Source organism: Limulus polyphemus, unplaced genomic scaffold (assembly GCF_000517525.1).
Source record: "Limulus polyphemus unplaced genomic scaffold, Limulus_polyphemus-2.1.2 Scaffold570, whole genome shotgun sequence".
NCBI lineage: Eukaryota > Metazoa > Arthropoda > Merostomata > Xiphosura > Limulidae > Limulus > Limulus polyphemus.
Window position 1 is genome coordinate 406,358 of NW_013666180.1, and position 25,922 is coordinate 432,279.

The window sequence follows — 25,922 nt, forward strand, 5'->3', positions numbered from 1 at the left end:
CTTAAATGGTGCCTGGGATGGAGGGGTTGTCATACGAGGAATGGTTGAAATCTCTCAGATTGTTTTCTCTTGAAAAAAAGAAGAGTTAGAGGGGATCTGATTGAGGTGTTTAAAATTGTAAAGGAAACTGATAGTGTTGATGCATAATATTTTTTCATACTTAATGGTGAGAATAGTAGGACTATGGGACACAAATATAAATTTTGGCAGGGTAGGAGTCATCTTCAGGCAAGACAGTTTTATTTTTCTAACAGAGTGGTTGACCTCTGGAAAGGGTTGGCTTCGGATGCTGTGGAGGCAGTAAATTTAAGTGAGTTTTAAAAGAGAGATTGATATGTATATGAATGATAAGGGCTGGCTTTAATCTTTTTTTTGATTCGTTTATATTTTTGTTTAGTTTAGAGGATGGGATAGCCTAGATGGACCAAAAGGTCCCATGTTGTCCCAAAACATTATGTTAGGTTATGTTGAAACAGTTCTTTTTTTTTAGGAAAACGTAGTGATCAAGAGCGTTTATTTCATGCAGATCGCAAGAGAAAAGGTAAAATATATAATTGTTAATTTCCTTAAAGTAATTATAAATTATACTGTCGTACTTTCCACAAATTAAGCTTAGTGAAACTTTCTTCGCGTGTGTATACTCTTGTCAGTGAGATTATTACTTTGAAAATATCTAATTGTACGAATATAAAAATAGCCTAATCACTTTCATGCCATTGATCATGTACCTTTTCATATCAAAGCACAAGTGTATGTACCTACGAAAATAATTGGCATTTTCTTGGCCAGTTTAGAATTCTAAGTATATGAAAAAAAGAATCAGAAGTGGATTAATATATATGAATTAAAAACACGAGTGTTCTTTATACTAGGTATTAGATTGGCAATTTAGCAATACAAGAAGGATAGATTGAACTTATCACATGAGCTATCATTCTTAAAGACCACTTAGTATCAGATATGCGATACCGGATGTGTCCTATGGTTGATCTACCCGGACTGTGATTTTAACTTCTTTAGATTATTCATTGAAATATTGCAATGAGGGATGGTAACAAGCTATTGGGGAAAGGCTGATCATTAGGTTAATAAGCTGTATCTAAAGTTAGACCCATCTCATTCAACTTTGTCTGAATACAGAAGGCAAAGGTATGGATAATAAACAATCTATCTGTTAAGCACGTGGCCCATTAAGGCATAAAGTCACATTTGCTAAGTGGAATGATGTGGTAGTAATCGGAGCTTCAACACATTATAAAAAGGTTACCAATGTCCAAAATGATATGGAGGATTGTAAAAGTTTGAACTGTAAACGTGTGGAAAAGCCCCTGATGATGAAGCACAGAGTCCAACATATATAATGTAAAACTTCAGGTTGAGACAGACTGGGATCCATTGTTCAGTTCGGGTAGAAAAAGAACAACTATCCATTCCAGAAAAAGTGGACGAGAGGTCACAATGTTTAGCAGCTTTGCATGCTTGACTTTAAGCTGCTTAAAGTGTGGAATAAAAGTCAACTTGTTGTCAAAGAGTAATTTTCACCACGATATCTGTACACCACCTAGGTTGTAGTTTTGAAATATGGAAACAAAAAAGAAATCATTTGTAGCTGTTCACACACAAACATTAAATTGAGAACATTTAGAGGTGCCTCTCGATGAATATCATATTCAATGACAGGAAATTTGGAATCATATAAATATAGGTAATTCGGAAGAGTTCGAGGAAGTTGTTTGGTAATAGCATTGATCTTAATGCTAAAATGTGTAACACTTAAAACACAGCTTTAAAGTACCATGTTCCTGAGTGAATGAGTTGGTTAGTTTGATTTCACACAAGGATCTTTTACATAACATGTGTTTCACAAACATTCAGATATGGCTTTATAACCCATAGAAGTGGAGGTCTCTTAGAATACCGTACCTTTATGTGGTGTCAGATCACAATCATTCTTAAGTTAAAAACATATTACAAAGTATTTCTTCTTGAGAAAGACTTCCATGGTAAATGTTTTGGCTCTAATAAGAATGTCTAGTGTGGCCTATATCTTTGAAAGCCACACTAACTATTAGAAAGAGATTGTTTGATTCGAAGAACTGGACAGGATGAGCAGACGAGCATTAGCCATCCTTTCCAAGGTACTTTACAGACAACAAGTCCAAACAATGGGTTGGTAATTGAAAGGAACTTTGATGTCGTTATATATCTTTATCATGCTTTAGAAGAAGGATAACAATTGACCAATAAGGAAATATCCCCTCTTTCAAATTCATTTTCAAAAAATTAAGAGAAGATATAGTATGATCGGGAAGAGGTGACACAACATCCCATACTGGACATCGTCTGGTCCAACAGATTGACTACCAGACAAATGTACAGCAGCCATACATTCTTCCACTGTGGAAGGCCTATTATAGTTTTCCAACACTAAAACTGAAACTTTTACTGTAACTCTTATAATTTTGGGTTTAATGGCTAATAATTCAGTTGAGTAGTTGGAGAAGCTACAATGGTGGGAGAAGCATTAAAAAAGGATGCTTGCATTCAACTAGTGAATCAGCCACTTCATGAATGCAAGCATATAATATTGAAAAGGCATGAAGTATAGCTCCCATTCACCTTCCAAATGTTATCACAGAGATTCTTAGAACTGGTGGTTGAATAAATGTAGGAAGTGAACTTGTTTGATTATTTTTTTCTAACTTTGCTTCCTAATTTGCCAGGACTGGGCATTAGGTTGGTCTCAATAAGGTTTCTTTTTCCTAAGTCTGACATTCAGCTTAGCAGCTAGGTATTCCACATGGGTAAGAAAAAAGGGAAATATATCAGTGAGGTAAAGATGATAAGTGCAGCTGCAAGAACAATGTGACCTATCATATGGTAACAGTGTGACCTATCATATGGTAGGTAAACAATTGAAGAATCAGTATCTGAGAAAGTAATAAGGAAAGTTCAGATGCTTTCTCCAATTTTCAACAAGACACATGAGTTGGATGACTTCAATAAATCTTGCTGAGAATGATTTAAAAATAATTATGTGGAATTTTGTCTACCTTTCAATGAAAATAAAATAAAAACAAAGTGAACAGAAGTGTAGGTCAATGATAATAAATGTCAGACTCGGGAAGTACGGAAGTACGAAATTAAATCACCCAGAATGGTAAACAGAGAGATGACAGGAATATAATGAAATCCCTATTGTCTGCTTGATCATTTTATTATCCTGGTAACATAGTTTGCTTAGTGTAATAGTATGCCCAATATAGACATGGGTAATGAAAGTCTCCACAGACGTGGTAAGTGACACAGTCATGGAGGGAGTAGTTATTAAACAGTATTGCTATACTATAAACATATCCAGCACACAACCTTCCTTCTCTTATTAATGAAAGCTGCTAATGGGGACAATATTACCTGGTTTCAAAAATACTCTTTATAAGGAGATACATACAGAATGTTAAGAATTTATCAAAATCTTGATATCATCTATGTTGATGTAAGATCCTTGACATTACCATTGTACAAGTGTAGTCATTCTCACCTAGAAGGTCAAGGAGGTCTAGATTGGGGAAACCTTTATGCATTTTTGTCTTTATGGTAACTTGTTTTTAAATTTCAGATCTTGTTAGCTTTATTGTTCTCCATGGATTCTGCCTGGGTGGAAGGGGTAAATGTCTCACTGACCGCTGAGCATGATTCCAACGAGCAAGAACAAGTCTGTCACACAGTCTTCAATCTTAGAGGGAGATGTTCTACACCTGACTGCCACAAAGTCTTCACATAGGAATACAGATTGGAATGAATGAATGTTGTCTTCTTTGTTAGATAGTACATGGAAAAGACAGAAACTTAGCACAGAAAAAGAAAGATTATGCAGATGGAAAAATATATATATCTCTTTCCACTCTAACAGAATTGGTGGATAAGAATACAGAAATAGTTCCATTGTCTATCAGTATGCCAGCCTCAGTGTTCCAAGATATAAGATTGTGTTAAGAGGTTGTATTCTTTGTCCCATATTTCTTGTGTCATTTTAGTCATGATCATTAATAGAAAGAGTGGGGATATTTCAACTTGAAGCAGACAATTCTAGTTTAAAACTCAAAATTGATATGGTCCAATCTTTCACAGATAGTGTGGGTTAAAGAGCCATAGCAGGATATCTTAGAATGTAAAAACTACTGACAATTCAAACATCTAACAGATTTGAAATATGTTACCAAACTGTACATAACAGGCATGGGGAAAGGATAAAGAAACAATAAAGGTTATTGCCCTAGTAGAATGATATAGTTCATTATTCTGCACAGAGGTTATTTTAAAGCAACTACACTTTTGTCTTGGGGTTATGAGAGGTCTCCTTTAATAATGACTTCCCTTGAGTACAAAGTAAATGGGAGGAACCTCAATGAGAATTTCCTCAATGACTTTGACCTTAGTAACGGTTTACCGTTTTTGATCCTCGATGTTTCAATCAATATGTCTCTTCCAGTCCTTTCGAAATTAAAAAAGACACATTTTGCTTAACGTTTTAGATAGTGAATTCAGGATTAGACAAGAGGAATTGTCCTCAGAGACTTCGTATTGGAACTTCTTTGAAGCCCCACTCAAGTTTAGAGTTTTCAGTTTTACATAATAAAATGATGTAATTAGTGCCCATGTACCCAATCGACGTGAAATCCTACAATTGGACATGTGAAAATGTCAAAATGAGATATTCCTCCAATACCAGGATTCTATAGATGCTACATTCAAACACTAGTAATAAACTTGTATCCACATACTCGTTGATGACATTCGGTACTAATATATGACTCTATGTGACGTATGTGACCACTATTGACCAGCCAAATGGGCCTGAGTGAGACACCCATCTAAAAGAAATCAAGGCTAAAACAGTGTCTTGTATTATACTCAGCCCAGGAGGCAATCAACATCCTCTTCTCTTTACGGATCATTAAGCACAACAAAAGTAATGGTGGATGTTTGTTTCTCAGAAAAAATATACCACCCAAGCAGAACCTCTTCATGAAAAGGAATTCACATAGAGAGGAGAATACACAAAATATTGTGCGTCCATCAACATTACCTCTGAAGGGCGTATTTACGCAATGACTTATAAATTGTCTCTCTAAATAATTGGTTAGGATATAGTTTCCAAACATTTAGACTTACTTTTCTGTGTGGTTAACTCTTCATTTTATGAGGAAACAGAGCATCAAGAATGTTAACATTCTTATACGTAGGAATGTCAATCTTATGATAGTCACAATTTGTAATACAACATTATTTTTTTTATAAATGCAGAAAAAATATTTAAAACAGCCAATAGCTATCTACATGCTGCCCAACAGTTGTCTTCGCTCTTTTCAATGAAAAAATTTCCGATGGCTCAATGGCAAGTCTGAGGGCTTAAAACACTAAAAATCGAGTTTCGATACCCACGTTGAGCATAGGACAGATGACTCATTGTATAGGTTTGTGCTTAACAACAAACAATCCATCAAGTCAATGCAAGAAAAAAAGAAAACTATTGTTTATGTTACTACTGGTCCTTAACTTAGTGAGTCAACTAATAGCAAGTTAAGTCATCAGTAATACATATAATAACATTGTTATAACCAAAGAGCATATGCAGTGTTAGTTTTCTTTTCTAAGATATATTTGTGCAGTGGTTGACCATAAGCTAAATCAATTTGTATCTAAAAACTCCATTATTCTGTGTAAAGCACATATTTAGCAACCCTCTGCCACATGATCACTAAAACGTAACAACAAAAGAAACTTTTCTTACCTTCATTTATAAACGCGTAAAATGTGTTCTTTATTTTCGAGAAAAAGAATTAGTAAAAAGTTGCCCAAGAAAATAATACCAAACAAATAAAAATCAAAAACTCAGAAAATTTTCAGACACTGGCCAAATACTATCATATTTGTGGGTATACAACTCTGTGCCATTTCTGTTATACTTCCAAAGTTGTGGAATATTTCCCTCGTAGTTCTTGAGTATGAGCACTATTCATACTGATTAAAACTTCATGCCGTTTAACACAACTACTTTAAGATAACTTTTATCCATGACCACAGCAGTAAGTTGTGAAGAGATACATGTTCTGACACAAAAACTTGTTCATTTAATGTTGAACCCGTTTCTTTTAGCCATTAACCTTAGTTTCAGGTCACGTACATCATACTATCAGGTGTTTATGTGGCCCAGCTTTCACTTTTATTAAATAAACATTTTTCTCCCTCGAGCGAAAAGAACACAAAAATACTAAATTGGTTTTATGTCCACACTGACATCACAGCAGCAATCGTATACGTTACGAAACTACTATACTAGTTTCAACTAATGGTGACGTAAGTTTGCATGTCTCTTGATGGTGTACTGTTGATATACATTTTATACCAGCTTCTACTTTGGAGTGATGGAAAGGTAGTAGATTAGATTACTAAAGAATTTAACTACATTTAATATTAAGCCAGACAAATACAGTACTGTTTGAGATCTTCTTATCTCAGTGATGAAGTACAAACGTGAATTAAGTACAAGATGCAGGAACATTCAATAGTTACTCGTCGGATGTTGATTACATGTTGTTTATGTTTAAAAGTAACAGTTGTTATGTCAAAGGTTTGTAGATCCTTCTCTTTGAAATTCACAACTAAGAACAGAAGATGTCTTTTTTAATTCGGCCACCACACAGTTCGGACATCTAGTTTCCGTGTAATAAATTTAAATAGTCATAGTTCAGCCTCTAAGTAGATACAATTACGATTACATTAGCTTATATCACATTCTGCGTGTAATCTCTCTCTCGTACTTCGCATGCACCGTAGTTATACATATTTATTGATTACAGGTTTTAAAACATAGACAATGAATGTCATTGTAGAATGTCTAAACAACAGATGTTGTAAAATGGGTTAACAATAGACTTGTTTAATAATAGTTAATAATACTTAATAATAGACTTCTCGCTGTAAAATAGTTTAATAGCAGACTTAATAGTAAAATAGTAATGGGTAGTAATTACTCTGCCTGGACACTTTTACATCACCAAATGTACCTGCTCATGATGTTCTTACACCTTCTTGTGTTTAGAGTGTTGTCCTCGATGGGCTTGTCTTTTGTTTCAGTTATGGTACCCAGTACTTATAAACTTCAACTTAACCTTAATCCCTATGAGCCTGAGTCTCCGTCTTAGATTCATGGATTCTGAACTTTAGCTTTATTTAATGGTTTTGTCTTTATAGACATCACACAAACCTGTGTAGCTTCTTGCTCAGTGTCCTATTCATGAACTTTGACTTCAGTGGTAATGCTTCTAGTACGAATTTTTCAAGAAGAAATTGTTCTTCATTAATACTTGTACAAGTCGTTGGAGGTCTGTATAATTCGTTCCCTTAATACACAGATGATATTAAACTAAGAATTAGCCTCTGTGCTTATGCTGTATTATTTTTTGTAGAATAAGAATCTTGTGCTGTTTGACTGATTTAATTAATTAATTGAATATGGGTTAACTTCTATGATATATGGCGTTAAGCAGAAAGCTACACAATAGGCTATCTTTGCTCGACCCATCATGAGGATCGAAACCCGATTTTCAGCGTTATAAGCCCTCAGATATATCGCTGATCCACCAGGAAGGGCTTTATTAGTATTATGAGTTAGCGTGTGTGATAAAAACGGTTTCTGCAATGAATTCTTTAATATCATACCCACTCTCACTGCTTCTGTGTGCTTGACTGTACAAAGAGATGAGACAAACGTCAATTAAGCTTAGGAAACGAGTGCGTGCATGTTTAGTGTAGGTGGGTGCGTGGGTATGCGTGTTTTCCTTTGAATGTGTATGGATACTTGTAACACAGAAAAGTAGTAGTTAGACAGTATAGTTAATAACTTGATTGGACATGCGCAATTGAACGCATATCACAATTGCGTCTTTTTATAACCGGAATATATCTGTTTATATCTACCAGCTTTTTTAAATAGAAGGTTTCTTTATAAACAAAAATATAACAAAACATTACCTACCTAACCGTTCTCAGACCACAACTAATCAATTAAACAATCCAGACAAAAAGACTAATGAGACAAAAGATAAAAACTACTACTTAAACAAAATGTATAAAACCACAGTAATAAATAATACAAAGAATCTTTAACCAAGTCACATACCACCAGAGGAAAATGACACTAAAATAAATAAAACATATGTTCAGCATAACAATTACAAGTAGATTGTACTTGATAATACTAGGTATAACTTTAAATTGTTCAGCACACATTTATAATGTTTCGCTATATGTTTTCTTCTCTAAATAAAATTTTCTAAGTTTTTAACTGCTTTATGGAAATTAATATAAAATATGAAAATAATTATGCACAGAAAGACAAAAACATGAAAGCTTGCCCGTTTGTAGCGCAGTGGTTAGCTTGAGTACTTATACGCTAAAAATCAGGGTTCCATTCCTTTGGTGAGCATATCACATATTGTCCAATGTATACCTATGCGCTCAACAACAACCAAACATGAAAGTTTAGTTTTTACAATAAAAATAATTTTTCATGCAGAAATAAAATCGTATTTTTAGACATGTGCTATTTAAAGTGTAGTAAGAGGAGCTGTTATTAATGTTTTATTTAAGAACAACTAAGTATCTAATTCAAGAAAAGTTAAGCTAAAAGGGGCAGTCCCTTTTTAAAATCTGTTTTCCAGACTCTTGTGAAATAAACGGTTCTCTTAGCAAGTTTTAAACTGATGAGGACCTCTGCCGACAGTGATCCTGTGTGCTACTATCACATTTAACTTTCAACTTTGAAGTGGCTGAGATGTGTTGGAGGTCTTAAATATGTTCCGATAGCTCAAACTTGTAAATTCAACGAGAACAAGCACACATACACACAGAAAAAGTCAACGGTGAAAAAATGGAAGATTCGTTTACAGAAGGACATACTATTTAACGTTCTATTTGACATCTCTAACACCGCATGTCATACAGTTTCTTAATGTTTCTATGGAGTATGATTAGCAAGGTTTATGAGGCCAAAAAGCGCGACTTCAAAGAATTCCCATACAATAGTTCAGTTATTTTGTATTCTTAAAACTTACTTCATTCTGTATTTATTTTATGTAAATAACAAAATAACTACTAATGTAGTGAAACTATAGAGGAAGAGAAAACACTTGTTAAATAATGAAGTGGTATAATTTAGGGTTATAAAAATACATATAAATTATATACTTAATTTCAGATAGATTACCCTGAAGATTTATATCCATTATATTATTTTCAGATAAAATATTATAAATATCATTATCTTAAGTGATAAAAAGTTAAGATATTATTTTTATTAATTCCAACTATTTCAATGAAAAAAATATTTTATATACTGTCATTCACTTTTAACGTGGAAGAAACGTTTGTTCTTTATTTTAAATACATAAAAAAACTCTTATGAAAATATATCATTTTTGTGTAAAGTACCACAATTTATCATTTTACGAAACATTTATTATTCATTTACAATAGTTCTTATAACTCTGGCTTTCGCTATTTTTATCTATATCTCCGTACGATTGCTATAATAGTTTCATACAGGCCACTTATGATAAATTCAAGTTTCACTGTAATAACTTTGGTTAAAATGCAAATAAGATAACTTAATTGAAATGAAGTATTCAAATCACTATCGAAAAAATCAAATAAAACTAAAATTAAATCTGTAAGTAAATATCAAATTGATTTATTTTAAATGACAGGCTTTTGTTGACTTAAAAAAAAACTGCTAGTAAATCATAAAATTAATTTACAATCGTGAGATATTAATTGCATAACATGTGTTTCGAAAATTATTTACATCACCGAAAGCTGAAACATCAGTATCAAAATACACCTTTTGTTTGGATATGAAATAAGATAGTTTGAAATTGACTTTGATTTGAAGTTATAAAATTATCTCAAGTTACCAAAGTGTTTCAAATTTTCTCTTATGATTTAATTGTGATATTTAAGATCTTCTGTTTGTGTGTGTTTATAAATAACACTTGAATGCAAAACACCTTTTTAATTTCTTGTGAAAAGCGAGAATAATAAATTTTATTTTATGTTTCTTGATCGTCAACCTGTGCCTGCATAATGCGAATTAAAATGAGAGTTCATAAGTCCTTTAGATGCATATTTTAATATACAATAAACTTTATAAACCCTCTCTCTCTCTCTAAGTGTGCAGTAATACAGACAGAACAACCTTCCACAAAAACCTAGTGAACATCTTTCGATCTGAATACAAGCGACTGCTCTGGTCCCAAGATAATGGTAAGTTAAGTAGTTTTTAAAAAGCTTATTATCCTTGATGAACCAGAAAATTAACTGAACTGACACTAAGAAGTGAGAGCTAGAAACTATGCTGTGTTTAAGTGTTTAATAGGCACATTACTTAACAATCATATCTGATACAAATATACTTAACTTTACAGAGTTAAATATTTAAAGAGACGATTTACATTTGATTTCTGATTAGAACTGCCATTTTGGTTTTAATATTTCCGTTTCTCTAATGAACAAACGTTTCCTTATGAGACCCCAAGGCTGATTCTGGGAGCAAGCACGTGATTCAATGGAAGTTTCGCCAACTCGACTCTAACCGAGATAATACGCTCAGAAGAAAAGAATTTGGTGATCTACGACGAATGGCCAAAAAGATCGTGGAGCCTCGCCTGTGTGCTATAACGTTTGCGAGACACTGTGATTTTAATCAAGATAAGATCATTTCTCTTAGCGAATGGACGTCATGCCTTACGATGGACATTAGTCGTAAGTTTTCTGGTTTGTTTTTAATATAATTAGTAGGCTAATAATGCAGTTATTTTTAATAAATTTTGATTTCTAGTATGGCTTAATATGGAAAAACTGTTCTGAATAATTATATATATATATATACATATATACACACACACAAACCCAGTTGAAGAAAATATTCAAATTAGATAAGCCCTATTAAATCCCCCAGTGGCTCAGTGGTAAATCTGAAGGCTTATAATGGTAAAAACGGGGTTTCGATACCCGTGGTAGGCACAGCACAGAGAACCCATTGTGTAACTTTGTGCTGAACAACAAACAAATAAATAAACCGTTTTAAAATGTATCAGAACAACGCTATTGCACACTGTCGCTATTCTACAGTATTCGGAATAGCACCAAACTGGTCCTATCACACTAGAGTACAAGGTTCTCATCCTACGGTGAGGGACGATTTCATAATATCCAATCTGACACACTGTCGCTATTCTACAGTATTCAGCAGATTGGATATTATGAAATCGTCCCTCACCGTAGGATGAGAACCTTGTACTTTAGTGTGATAGGACCAGTTTGGTGTGTATGTAAAATATATAAGCGCAGCTATTGTTTCCTTTTATACCAACTGTGTCAATTATTGAAATATTTTCCAAACGCTTTGTCATCAGTAAGGATACTTTTATTTATTTTTTCTGGAAAAGTCTGAGCAATAACAACTAGGAGTATTATTAGTGATTTTAGAATACAACGACACTTTAAAGAAACTATGTATTATGTTAAAATTTACTGTTCTTTCATATAGATCACCTCACCACTGGTGATAATTCAAAAGGAAGATATATTACAGAGGGTGCACTGTTTACTTTTGGGGGGATTTCTTAAAAAAAACATAGATTAGCATGGACGTAATCATTAATGTTATAGCATAACCACAGTTTTCACCTTAAGCTAAAACACACAACGTACGTCTAATTAAACTTATCTCGAAATAGTATTATCAGAAAGTATGGAGTATATGAAGCTTTGTGATTTTTTTCTGTTAAAGTAGTATTTTTTGTAAGGGGTAATTGTGTGACACTGCAACAAGCAACTGGAAGAAGACCGTAATTTTCCCATAGAACCATCTTAGCTCCTTCTTTGTAGGACTAAAAAATCGAAAACGTAGTTCGAAATGACTTAAAATTTATCACCTTTTATGACTATTTATATAAAAAAAAAGCTAGAGATTTATGACTATTTCTAATCACGCATTTTACGACGTGTTTTAAAATGTGATATCGCTATCAAATTTTGGTGCATCATCACTTTCAAACAAGAAGATAGTGAAAGCACGCAGCTCAAAATATTTGTCTCAGGAAGACGACCATCATGGTACTTTCAAGTAAACCTAAAACGCTTTAACCTGACAAGAGCTTTTCTAAATTAACGAAAAAACACACACTTTGGAAAAAAAATATTAGTACAATTTTTTATTTTTCTTAATTTAGCTAACGTACTCGGTATTGTGCATTTTACACTAATTTCTCTGATGTTGGACAATAGAGGACGCTATAATAATAATATAATGTTTGTTTCAAATTCTGTGACGAGGAACCCACTTTGAGACTAATAATGGCTGGAGACGGCTTGAATGGGTAATGAAGAAAAACTTTAATATAAGTTTAACATAACAGTACATGTACAACGTTTCGACAAGGTTTTGATGATGTGAGGTCAAAGCTACACAATGGGCTACCAGTGGTATGCCACCACGAGTATCGAAATCAGATTTTTAGCGGTGTGAGCCCTCAGACTTACCGCTAGAGGGGATAATAATAATAAAGTCAGCTTTCTGTGAAAAACTTGTAGGCAAAAACCAGTTCTACATATCATTATTTTTATCTTGAGGATTGTTTATTTTTTTATATATCTGAAGTGAAACTAATAGAGCCATTTTTGAATTATTGCTTTCACAAGTCTTTTTTTATCGTTAGATTTTTCAAAAAATACTTTGTCTTTTCAAACAAAAGCATTTCATTATACATTTAGCAGTCATCACTGTAGAGCAGTTTGGTTAACGACGTCACTGACATCACAAAGTAAATTACATGTTAATCTTTAATTAGACGCTAATAACTCTCTTGGTAGTTTTGAAAATTGCCGACAGAAGACTCTTAGTGCTCAATAACTTTTTACAATATTAAGATCTTTTTGATATAGAGCTTGAGAATGACTCTATAATTGATATTTTTCGAAGATAAAGTGTTAATATAATATCAATAGAATAACAAGCAGCTTAATTCATTTGTTCCAGGCTGGTTGTAAGGTTAGTATAGTTAAGTACGATCATACTAGTGTAATTAACAATGAAAGCTCAATGACATCTGATGTTATCATTGATGTTTGCTTAGCTTGTAGTCATAAAAGTGAGAATTTCATTTAGAACGTCATAAGCTCGTAATGCAATCCAGCTTTTAACACTGAAGCAGGCAATGTCCTCCGGAATGATACCACTAGATGGCGATGGTTTTCAAACGATTTGTTTGTTTGTCTTGAAGTTAAGCACATACCTACAAAATGGGCTATCTGTGCTCTGCCCACCACGGGTATCGAAACCTGGTTTATAGCGTTGTAAGTCCGCAGACATACCGCTGTACCACGGGGGGGTCTTGTCAAACGAGACCCAAAACTTGAGCGCTTTCGAATAGTTCACTATTCTTTTTCAGGAAACTAGATGGCGATGTTAGAGATTTCACTGTTTCTTCATTCTTCATATCATGATCTTGGATCTATTCTTTGGGCGTTATTTTGATAATTAGGGTATTTGCTTTGGTTATCTCTTAAATGTGATTTAATATATTTTTTTTATTTGTTTCTAAAATAACGTTCTGCAACCCTGAGGTGTATGTGTATATGTACATATATAAAATGATCTTAATTGATTGCGGTTTTACTGCGCAAAACCGTGAAGATCATCTGCGTCAAACGGTTTTTTCTAACAATAATCACAAAATTAAAAAGTAAAGTTAATTGCATAGAACAAAAATATAATAAAATTTTTATCCGCAAAAAAGAGTAAAAAATTAAACAGTGTGAAATAGGCCTAGATCCGTTAAAAAATAAAAACATAGTAAATCTGGACAGTGTCGTCTTTGACAATGACAGTTGTCCAACGTTAAAGGAATCTTTGGTCAAATGTCATAATGATGGAATAAAAGTATAAAACTGTGTTACGTTGGTTGTTCAACCACTTTAATACACTAGTTTCTAGTCTACATAATATTCGATTTATCTTGTAAGCCTTCCCTATAAAACTGAGAAAATAGTGTGAAATGTGATATTCATATAACAAATTATAATGTTTCCACATTTCTATTTTCGTTGAATATGAATGTTTTCTTGAGTCTGTTGCTCATACCCACTTTATTTCCACCGTTTCTTTAGATCTCTTCCTTATACCCACTTTATTTCCACCGTATACTTGGATCTCTTCCTTATATTCATTTTATTTCCACCGTTTACTTGGATCTCTTCCTTATACCCACTTTATTTCCACCGTTTTCTTGGATCTCTTCCTTATACCCACTTTATTTCCACCGTTTCCTTGGATCTCTTTCTTATACCCACTTTATTTCCACCGTTTACTTGGATCTCTTCCTTATACCCACTTTATTTCTACCGTTTCCTTAGATCTCTTTGTTATACCCACTTTATTTCCACCGTTTACTTGGATCTCTTCCTTATACCTACTTTATTTCCACCGTTTACTTGGATCTCTTCCTTATACCCACTTTATTTCCACCGTTTACTTGGATCTCTTCCTTATACCCACTTTATTTCCACCGTTTACTTGGATCTCTTCCTTATACCCACTTTATTTCTACCGTTTCCTTAGATCTCTTTGTTATACCCACTTTATTTCCATCGTCTTATTTTCTGTTTATTTTCCTGTTCTGGCCGGGATTGTTGTGCAATATCCAACTTGACTTCAGTCCATAAGAACATCACTAACCCATGTAACATATAGTTTCTTTTCAAATTTTTATGTCATTAAATTCAGAGGAGCAGGAAGAGGCCAAAACCAAAGGAGGACGTTTCCCTGCTCAAGGTAATGCTTTTTTTTCTGCTTTTTACAATGGTTTTGCTATTATAAGTTGTGACAAACACTTTAAGGAAAGAGCTAAGAAAATGTGACTTTAGTGTCTTTCACATGGAACAACATTGGGGGTCTTTCTTCTTGCTTGTTCGTGTGGTGAGTGGATGAAAAACATTTCCTCTCTGTATTCTTCACTGCTTATGTATATTTGTAACAGACACCTCAATTAGGGTTTGCAACAGAATCGGCAGTACCAGGTTGCTGGTACTCGAACATCTCCATTCATGTGACTTCAGCAGTTAGAAATTCAACTCTTCTTCCCAGTGTGATCTAATAGGAAATGTTTTTACAGAATCGGCAGTACCAGGTTGCCGGTACTCGAACATCTCTATTCATGTGACTTCAGCAGTTAGAAATTCAACTCTTCTTCCCAGTGTGATCTAATAGGAAATGTTTTTACAGAATCGGCAGTACCAGGTTGCCGGTACTCGAACATCTCTATTCATGTGACTTCAGCAGTTAGAAATTCAACTCTTCTTCCCAGTGTGATCTAATAGGAAATGTTTTTCACTTCAAACAAAACTGTCAATTATCTGTAAGTCCACGTGGTATGACGACTATGGCAATGAGTCAGTTGAAATCTACGCTTTCTATTGTTACAAATTTAATTGGAGTCAGCCTAATAAAAATCTATTAGCAAATTGTGAATTAGAGCATGTCAGAGATAGGCGTGGAAAGTGATTTCTAAATTTTCATTGATTGCTCTTTAGCCCCATAAGATTGAATAATATAAAAATATAGCTTCAGAATATCAATGATGAAATTATATAGAATATTGTACGCTACATTTCGTAGTTTTCTAGGGGGGTGGACAAAAAATCCAGAATAGGAGACGACTCAAGAACAAATATCCAAATTTGCACACTAGGGGGAATTTGAGGTTGTTTTTAAATATTTCCTTATATAATTGAGAACTTAAACCTATATAATATTAACTTTTGATTTATTATCTATGGTTTGATGTCAAATATGTTCGTATACCATGATAATTAAGTAGTTTGATTAAATTTTGAATGCAACTCACTAAAACGCCGTGACATGCGCAATCTGACCTGCCCGCATGCTAAAGGTTAATCACGCACGCACCTACTTAACGTAGGCACATTCACGTTCTCTTCCAGAGCGTGGGAGTCACCAGTTTCACATATTTCATATTATTGCTGATTTTCACGGTTAGATTCGCTTATTGACTGAAGTATGAACTCAAAACTACCACATCGAACATTTATAATTCTGTGAAAAGCGAAGCTGAAATACCAGAGGAGGCGTTTGGTCAAAACTCCGAAGATGGGACACGTGATATTATTCTCAACATATGATATATTATAAACCAGCACCGGTACCGCTGGTACTGACAGCCCGGTACCAGTAGTGGTACCGACTGCAAACCCTGATCTCAATGCTTTAATTTCCTGATGAGGTGTTTGCCTTGGTTTTTAGAAAGATTATTGCATCTGGATAATTGTCTACAAACTTAAGTCTAGCACAATAGAAGGCCAAGTTCAGAAGATGTATTTATGTTTAGTAGCTTAAACATAAATATTGATTCATTTTAGTTAACTTTCTTTGATTGTATTAAATGTTCTATTTATGTGTAGTTCATTTTGTAACACATATTAGTGTTCAGTAGGATGAAGTGTATAGCCACAAGACAACACAAAAAAGTGAACAACATGTCCGATTCGGTAATGAAACAAAATATCTAAATAAAAAGTAACTCTGTTTACAAACTAGATTGCGCAAGCCAGAACCTGGTTATTTTGAACCAAACAATATGTAATACACAAAAAGTGTCTTGAAAATTCTGCTAACTGTTGTTCGTATAACGCTCCAATTATCCTGTTTTTATAACCAAGTTGTTATTATTATCATTTTGTATTTGACTGATCTTTATTGTTACTACCAGTGGTTTCATTTACGGATCCTTTCATTTTAAGTCATTAATTCAGGATTTTTATAAAATAAAAATAAAACTCAAGATTTTCAGAAACTAGCTGCCAAGTGATGCAAATAGGACACAATATTAATTTGGAGGAAATCTAAGGATTAATGCATGGACGGGTTGAAGGTAATATTTTCAATAGATAGGAAAGTTGATATGAATAATAATTAAATAAATAATATTAACAAAATTATAGTTTTGACTTTACATTCATAGAAAAAAATCGCGATCTTCGGTCGTGGAGAAATGTACAATTTCCTGTAATTCGGAATGAGACGAGGTCTACAGATCTAAGACCTAAGGAAGGTGAGGATTTTGTTGGTTTGGTTTGTTGGTTTGTTGTTAAAGCATAAGCTACACAATGTGCTATCTGTGCTGTGTCCATCACGAGTATCGAAACCCGAGTTTTAATATAATAAACCTTCAGACTTACCCCTAAGTCATTGAAGGCAGGATTTCTGGTGAGACGTGTCAGATATCCAGTTGTCTAGATAAGTCCAGAGTGATATCAAAGCTTCTAGTAGGGTGCAAAATCTTATACCAGTTGTATTTTGTAGTACAAGACGATACTACGTGCCAGCTATCCCCTTAGCTATTTTTTGTTTTTTCAAAATTATTGTTGTTTTTCTCAGAGTTCTCACTTTGGACGCAAAGAGTCGCTTAAGTAACACTTTAATTTTCCTTATTTTGAGAGTATACAAAATGTGGGTTTGATAATTAGCAATTAACCGACTTTTTTGTAGGGAAAATAGCACGTGGCGTTCTGAGATAGAAAGCTATCTTTCAGTAACGTTAGTAACATTTGTAGCTTTTGGGATACTTAAACTTAACTTTTGACTTGAAGTTCTATGATTTTTGAAGTAGCTTGTTTTGGAATTGTAGTTTATTCTAAAGACGTTGTTTTGGGGGAGTGGTCACATTTAATTTTGGTTTAGAGTTATAGTTTAACTTAAAGGGTGAGGGAACAGTGAACTGTTAAGAGTTTTGAATAATAATATCTTCATTTTACTGTTATCAGTTCGGCACACATCACTTCACATTTGCCCTCATTGTATTTTTGTTATAATGTATTATTGTTTTTAATAGTACAAAAACAACTGTTCCTCGTGTATTTATCAGTGTCGAACCTTTCTTCTAGACCATTCCAGTTGTAGACCGGAGAGTTCGGTACACTCCAGAGTCCGGTATTTTTCAAACTACAGCTAGTGGGCCTAACTGACTGCTCTGCGGGAAGGCCACGAGTATCGAACTCAGTATTATTGGTATGAGCCCTAATACTTACCGCTGAACCATTGGGGGCAACATGATGGTTAATAAATAATTATTTTTTGTCGAATTTCGTGCAGAGCTGCTAAAGGGCTATCTGTGCTAACCATCACTGCTCTTGAAGTGATAGACTAGAGGGAAGGCAGCTAGTGAATAACACCCACCGCCAACTTTTGGGTTTCTCTTTAACAACGAATAGTGGAATTGTCTGTAACATTATAACGGTCCCCACGGCTGAAAGGTGAGCATGTTCGGCGGTGGAATTCGAGTGCGCGACTCACAGCCTGCGATTCAAGCATCTTAAACACTAGGCCATGCCAGGCTCTCTAATAAATAATCCCAGAAGTTTTACAACTATAAACTAGTGATCTTAAAACGTTAAGATTTAATTTCATTCGAAAAAATTAGACGCCATTTTCGGCCTTTTAATGTAATTGCTGAGTTCTCTAAGTAAGTTTTCGCTCTACTGTTCATTGATTTATAATTCTAGATCCCTACACTTACGAGAAAACACTAGTGTGGCTGTTGTAGGAATTTTGTTTTTAATTGAGAAATTTGGGTTTATGATCAACTGAAGAAATATATCTATAAAACTCGTAATGTGACTAACTATTAGGTGGCTAAATGGTAAGCATGTGAGCTTATAAGTTTCAATACTGAGGTTCGATATCCGCTGTGGGCACAGCGGATATAACCCATTATATGGTTTTGGGCTGAACAACAAAGTAAACATCGTATGAATAATTGAGCATTTTTAAAGCTTAATAAACGAGTTTTACTAATTAAGTATTACTATTTGTTTTATTAATTTAATTACTTCACGAAAATGTTATTTTTGTTGTTTTTAATGCTATTCCCATATAAGTCACGTGCCTCAAATGCAAGATAATTGATAATTGGTTTTAATGTGAGAATTCTTATTAAAAAATATGTTTGAGTAAGTGTTTTTTACGTCAGAGGAAGATGGTGGAATATTTCAAAATGTCAGGTGGTTTATTTTATATAATACTTTTTCACGTAAGAATAGGTTCTAAAAGATCACAACAGCCTTCATATGACCGCTCTATGATAATAGGAGCAGCTTCAAGTTAATGAGGTTGAGTTTTTTGGCATGTTTTAAATAAAATTATTTCAGATCCTTTGATTGGATTTGTTTCGGATGTTCACGCAGAGCTATAGGAGGGCTATCTGCACTACCTGTTTCGAATTTTGAGCTGATAGACTAGAGAGAAGGCAGCTAGTCAACAGCAGCCACTACCAGCTCTTGGGCTAATCTAAACGAATATTGGTATTTTACCATCACTCTTATAATGCACCGATGGCCCCAAAGTGCAGAGTGCAAATCCTGATACCAAAACTTTAAAACAGAATAAATCCTTTAAACTTCATTTCAAGGAAAACGTTTCCAATAACAAAATAACTTCTTCTGTAGCCTGTTGACGATTACAAGCATTGAAAAAAACCCACTTTTAAAACGAACGGTATGAAATTATATGTGTTTAAAAATGAGTTCGCGCATCTAAAGTTCCTTCCTTGAATTAAAATTTTCGTCCTTGATAAATACATTCATACTGGTTTGTTGTTGTTGTTGTTGCTTAGAAGTTTTACTGCGTAAAGCTATAAACGCATTATTATTTTTTGTTGAAGTAACAATAACATAAAAGTAAAACTTAATTATATAAAACATGCTAAAAATATGATCAATTTTGGCGGTGTCACCTTTTCCAACTATACTATCCAAAATCAAAGGGGTTTGGTTTTTGGTTGTTGCTACAAAATAGATTATCTGTGCTCTACTCCCAGGGTATCGAAACCAGAATTTTAGCGTCTTAAGCCTGCAGATTTACCGCTAAGCCACTGAGGGGGTGCAAATTAAAGAGACACCACGAGTTAAACCATGTTCAAAAGGTGCCACAATGGTTAATATTGGAAATTAGCTATTTGTATTTGAGAAACATATAATTCTTCTATGTTAGTTTATTAGGTACTGGATTTTTACTTCTGAGATAGTACATTTAATGAGTTGAAATTTCGATGACTGATGCAGTTTTTGTTGCTTCAGGTTGTTTCTTAAGTATAACTAGACCCAGGCTAAAAGCACAAATCAGCTCACTGGAAAAAGCTTAGTTTATTAGGCCTAATTTATAAATCGACTAGCAGGACTTCGTTATACTTTCTTTTTCAATTGATGTTTTGAATTATCTGGTTTTATTGTGTGTTGTTATTAGTGGTTTATAGACAGTTACTTGATTCCTGAATGATTAAAATCTTTCTAATAAAACAATCGTATAGAGTGTATCTGGAAATCATCTCTAGTATAGGTGGTGCCTACGTTTTATAATTTCATTTTTACAACATTTCAAATATTCTGTTTTTTTTATAGAACTCCAAGACTGCCTAACCGCCCGGAAAAAAGCGCAAGAAAATCCAGATAATAGTCTGTATATTCCTCGTTGCAAGAAACGAAATGGTCTATATGAAGATATTCAGTGTGTCAAACCCAAGAACAAACCGCCAACTTGCTGGTGTGTTAGGCCTAAAAATGGCAAACCAATTCCTAGAACTACAACACATGGCAGCCGGCCACCTTGTAGGAAGATGAGAAAAATAGCCAAGAAATTTAAAGGTGAATACATGTTCTAAAGTAAAAACAAATTATAAAATCTGCAATATTGATCACTTGAAAAAAGAGGAGGTTGTTTTCTAATTTCTGAATGACTTCATTAGATTCAAAAGACCCCACTAGAATACCAGTTAATTAGACCAAATATGTAGTAGATAAAAGAATTTTTACAAGCAAGCATTCGATTTTGTGCTAATCAGAACGCTTGTTAGACTTCTGTTTGGGCTATTTGACCTCTACTAGATAATCCAATTCCATAAACCAATGTAGATATTTGACTTTTTATCAAGTAGGTGATTCTGTTTAAATGTGTTTTTTTTTCATTAATCACAAAACTAATCTAGACAAACTGTATCCTCCAAAGACGTAGGAAATCAGTGGTTATTGATTTCTAGCGTTAATCTTCTTTGACTGATGAAGGTTTATATTGGATGAAAAAGCATATTCCAGCTGGTTATGATTTGAGTTTTGTTTTCCAGTGGCAGTAATATACATATTAATTCACGAAAGAAAGAAAGTGTCATTAAACGAATAACTTGTTATTTAAAGACATGTTTATATCCCGATAAAAACCAGTTTTCGCTGCTGACAACAACTGTTTTTAACCAGGCCAAAAATGCCAGGTGCTAGATTTCGGTACAGAGACTTCTAAAGATACCCCTTAAATATTAACTCAAATTTATTGGAAACATGAAAAAGACGATCTACTCAAAAATTAAAGTATATAACTGATCAAAAGCAATTTTTTGTACTACATTAAAAATACAAATGCTGAAAGGTTTTGGGTCCTTGGTGCAGTGCACCCTTCGATCCCATCCTTCACACCTAGCACCGGTACTATCTTTACCTACAACAATATTTGCTGGTGACAGCAACAATTAACGTCTTTCGTTTTTCTATCTGGTGCCACTTTGGTTTGTTTGTTTGTTTTGAATTTCGCGCAAAGCTACACGAGGGCTTTTTTCTGCGCTAGCCGTCCCTACTCTAGCCACTTTGGTACACGATTAAGAATTGCACTGAGAAGTCAGAGTTTTGAGCTGAAATGACAGTGTTGCAGGAGAGTGTTTAAGTCAATAGGGGGCCACAGGGCAAAGTCCCCAGTGAGGACAACCAGTGTTATATTATTTTAAGCCTATTCCTTAGTAGGTAGTAGTATGCCAATTAATCAGAAGTCTTGGAGAAATGTGATGCTGTGTACCCGCTTCTAACCAAACGTTATAACTAAATAAGGCTGAGAAATTGTGGGTTCGATTCATAACATAGCCTAAAATTTAAAACTGTAAGTTAACTAATTTTTAAATGCAATTAGTCAAATTTGATTTGCCTGTAAAATAGTTCGAATGAAATTAACAAATTATTTTTTTTTATTTAAACGTTTACCATTTATTTTAGTTTTGCACTATATATATAAAATAATAAGCAAAAAACAATACAACACATCTAACACCTGACACACCACGAAAACGAAGTCCATTTTTTTAGATTTTGCCATTTTACTTACACCTTCGTTTGGAACCTTATCCAATATTTAGGCACGACTTTAGTTTCCTGAAAACCCAACTGATTCTTTGAGAGAAAATTGCGGGAACAATTAAGAGTTTAGTTATAAGTACACAACTGTTTCATTATAATAGATAGATTGTCTGGAACAAACTTTTTAAAGTCGTGATAGTCTTAAATACAACTAAATGGAAGAGCCTTAAACTAATCACTTAATTTTTGATGGACAGAATCTTGCAACTAAAACAACGTCATAATATAAGTTTTGAACAGTTTGATATATATATATATACATAGCCATAACCTTCGAATATCATACAATTAAATGTATATTACAATGAAGATGTAATCGTTATACAAATGTTATTGTAGTAGTTTTTGTAGCTACGAAATTACTTCACAAAGATTCTGATTAGATCAGTAAAGTTAATACGCTGCTTTTGTTATTTTACACTCAGAATGATAGATTTTAGTGGATTATGATGATTAAGCGAAATATGATTTTTTACAAACTGATTATTCTAGGCTGCCGAATTAGAAAGAAACAAAAGTTCTTACCACTATTTATTGACTACATAATGCAAGAAATGTTGGAATCAACAAGAAACATATCGTTAAGGTAAGTTGAAATCAGTTACAAGTTGGAGAACAGGAGGAGGAATGTAATGAATACAACAGTTGACGTGTCTTTGCTTCTTCTACTTGCAATAAAATAGGAAGACAAATATTCTGCAATCTGTTCTGTTTAACTTACCCATTTTTCCTTATATCTTTACCGGGCTTGCCATTTATATAGCTCAGAACTTTTCTGATATGACATCTTTACGTGGCTGACCCCTTTAATCTAACTTAGCTTTTTTTGTACGTGTAAAATATTTTGATCAGGTATCACTACTTTATATTCTGACAAGCGATATTACTTTTATTACTTTGTAGGTGTTATGAAGCTGCAAACTTTGCAGTTCATGAAATAATAGCTTGTATAAATATCTAAATATTTTGTATAATAAAACTAATATTTTTGTCCATTTATAAGTCCCATTATGCAAACTTTAATCTTTTTCTTCTATATTTAAAAGCGTTAAATGCTTTTCATACAAAGTGATTAGATTTTTTGATTAAATATGTTGTTAAGTTCTAAAATAAAGCACTTCTTTTTTTGTATTGCCTAAAGACTGCGTTAGTTCGTTTAAGCATTCTGTTTTTGATGCTGAAAAAGAGCAAAAAAGAAAACTAAAAAAAAACAGCAGCGGTATTTTTGCCACTCTTTCGAAAGTTATTTCTCTTAATATATAACAGACACAATAAATTTTATCTGCTATATTATTCTACAATTAATTAATATTCCACGTGAAGTGGAATTCAAATCTCATCCAGCAGAGAAAGTTATTAACTCAGTTCTAACGTTACAGACCAGTATGTCATTCCCTCATTTTAGATTTTTGTATATGCCTGTAGGTCCTTAAGTTAACCATTTGTAATTTAGAGATCGTGGAGGGCAATTCAATGTTAACATTACTAAACAGATATTCATAGAGATATTATATAAATATATGTGCTACTGTTCTCAATGAGCCCTAGTTTAGATTAATATCTTAACAGTGGAATTTTTTTACCACTGCTTTTGCCTGTTCAATAAGAACAACAATTTTACTACTTTTTAATTGTTTATTTCTTTTAATCTAAGCCATATATGGATGTTTCTAATGTTATGTAAGAATGTTTAGATCTGTTAAAAAACATAAGAATAGTGACATTCCAGTATTTGGAACAACTGTGGCAATACTCAAAATTTGAGTAAAATTTTGGCTCTGTCATGGCAGTGTCACTCTACCTTCTAACTTGGTTGGAGTTACTACCGAACCTAGAAATATGTCTATCTATCACATCAAAATTTATGATATAAAATTAGGCTTACAATAGTTTTTTTCTAAATCTTCTAACCACATGTTTGAAGAAATAACTTCTGAACGACTGAGTTAACTTGTAAACCACAAACATCCCACATACGTCTAAACACTATTGACATTTTTACATAAAAGAAATAGTTGGTAAAATATTTTTTCTATACGTCTATACATTTCATTTATAATATCTTAATAGAATGAATATATATTTTTTGTTCTCTTTTTTTGAGAAATCTAACACGAGAAACTCAACTTATTTAAAACATTTCATTGTAACATTTTATTCTTGAAACAAACGTTTCTTTTTTATTTTCATGTATGATATAAATAAAATATATCGTTTGTTTTGAATTTCGCGCAAAGCTACACGAGGCTTTCTGCGCTAGCCGTCCCTAATTTAGTAGTGTAAGACTAGAGGGAAGGCAGCTAGTCAACTCTTGGGCTACTCTTTTACCTACGAATAGTGGGATTGACCGTCACATTATAACGCCCCCACGACTGAAAGGGCGAGAATGTTTGGTGGGACGGAGATTCGAATCCGCGATCCTTAGAATGCGAGTAAAGCGCCGTAACCATCTGGCCATGCCGAGTATATCGTACATATATATCTATATATATATTTGTCTGTATTTTTAGTAATACAGAGGGTTAATTGCACTTTATTATAGCATTAAAACAGTGGCGTTTCAACACATATGTAAATGTGGCATCAGGGGCGACATGCTTAGTACAAAAATGTATTTGTCTTTCGGCAATAATAGGTTACAAATAGAGAAATGTATTACAATCCTTTTAAAGGAAGGATATTCGTTTAGCAAGATCATACGACGATGTAAGAGCCAAAGAACAAAACACGTCGAAGAAGGGCCCTATGGAAGCGGGAAAAACCTCAGTTTAAGTTTCTTGTGCTTGCCATTTTCTTATTTTGTCACTTTGTTCAACATTTGATTGCTTATTTTTCGCTGTACGTTGTAAGTCCATTACTACAAGTAACATAATTTCGAATTGAGTGAAAAAAAGAAAGTTAATTTTCGGTTAACTTAATAGTAATTGAAACTTCTGATACTGAGGCAGTGCATACTAATAAAACTTCAGTTTTTCTAACCGGTTCACATGTTACTAAAAGTAGTAGTGTGTCAGATTCAGAAACCAATTTGTGATGTATTAAATTCAAGTGACTGAATATCATGAGGTAACTTTATAGTTCGTCATATGAGCTTATCGGGTGTAATTAATTTGAAGTTTAGAAATGGAGTAACCATGTAGCTATATTAAGAGTAAAAAAACCCACAAAAACCGACGATTTTGGACACAAGGAAAGGTAAAATCTTTATTATTACTTACAGCCGACTTGTTTCTGTAACATAGTTACCATAATCAGTCTTAGATGGGCAATTGTGTTATCGAAACTCGTAATATGGTAGCAAAATGTGCCTGAAAATAAATTAACTATGTAGCTATTTTATGATGTCAAGTTGAGAAATTATAAGCTTTTCTAATACTGAATTCTGTAACAAGTTATTTTGAAACAATTTTAAAATATAGAAATTTTAAGTAAACTATAGTAGATAGTAAGAAATTAAGTAATAGATTATGCTCGGATATAAAGATGATTTTTACATACAGCACCAGAAGTTATACGAACTACTCATGAGCATGTGAAATAAGATGCCTTACAAGAAACACAGTGAGAATAAATAGAAATACACTTGGTGTAGCCCCCCAGTGGTACAGCGGTAT

The 25,922-nt window shown here is 33.5% G+C and overlaps 1 protein-coding gene across 5 annotated transcripts in view; it reads left to right on the top strand.

The window, feature by feature from the left end:
* LOC106459163 (SPARC-related modular calcium-binding protein 2-like) overlaps window positions 1-25,922 on the top strand; it is a 53,786-nt gene that overhangs the window by 18,125 nt on the left and 9,739 nt on the right. For 2 of the 5 annotated variants that reach the window (XM_022385588.1, XM_022385589.1), the window contains exons 4-10: window positions 491-541; window positions 10,234-10,326; window positions 10,591-10,824; window positions 14,816-14,896; window positions 17,103-17,192; window positions 20,536-20,778; window positions 22,801-22,894. In XM_022385588.1, the coding sequence (XP_022241296.1) occupies window positions 491-541; window positions 10,234-10,326; window positions 10,591-10,824; window positions 14,816-14,896; window positions 17,103-17,192; window positions 20,536-20,778; window positions 22,801-22,894 (886 nt within the window). The remainder of the gene's footprint in view (window positions 1-490; window positions 542-10,233; window positions 10,327-10,590; window positions 10,825-14,815; window positions 14,897-17,102; window positions 17,193-20,535; window positions 20,779-22,800; window positions 22,895-25,922) is intronic. The other 3 variants (XM_022385590.1, XM_022385591.1, XM_022385592.1) reach the window with 3 other exon arrangements.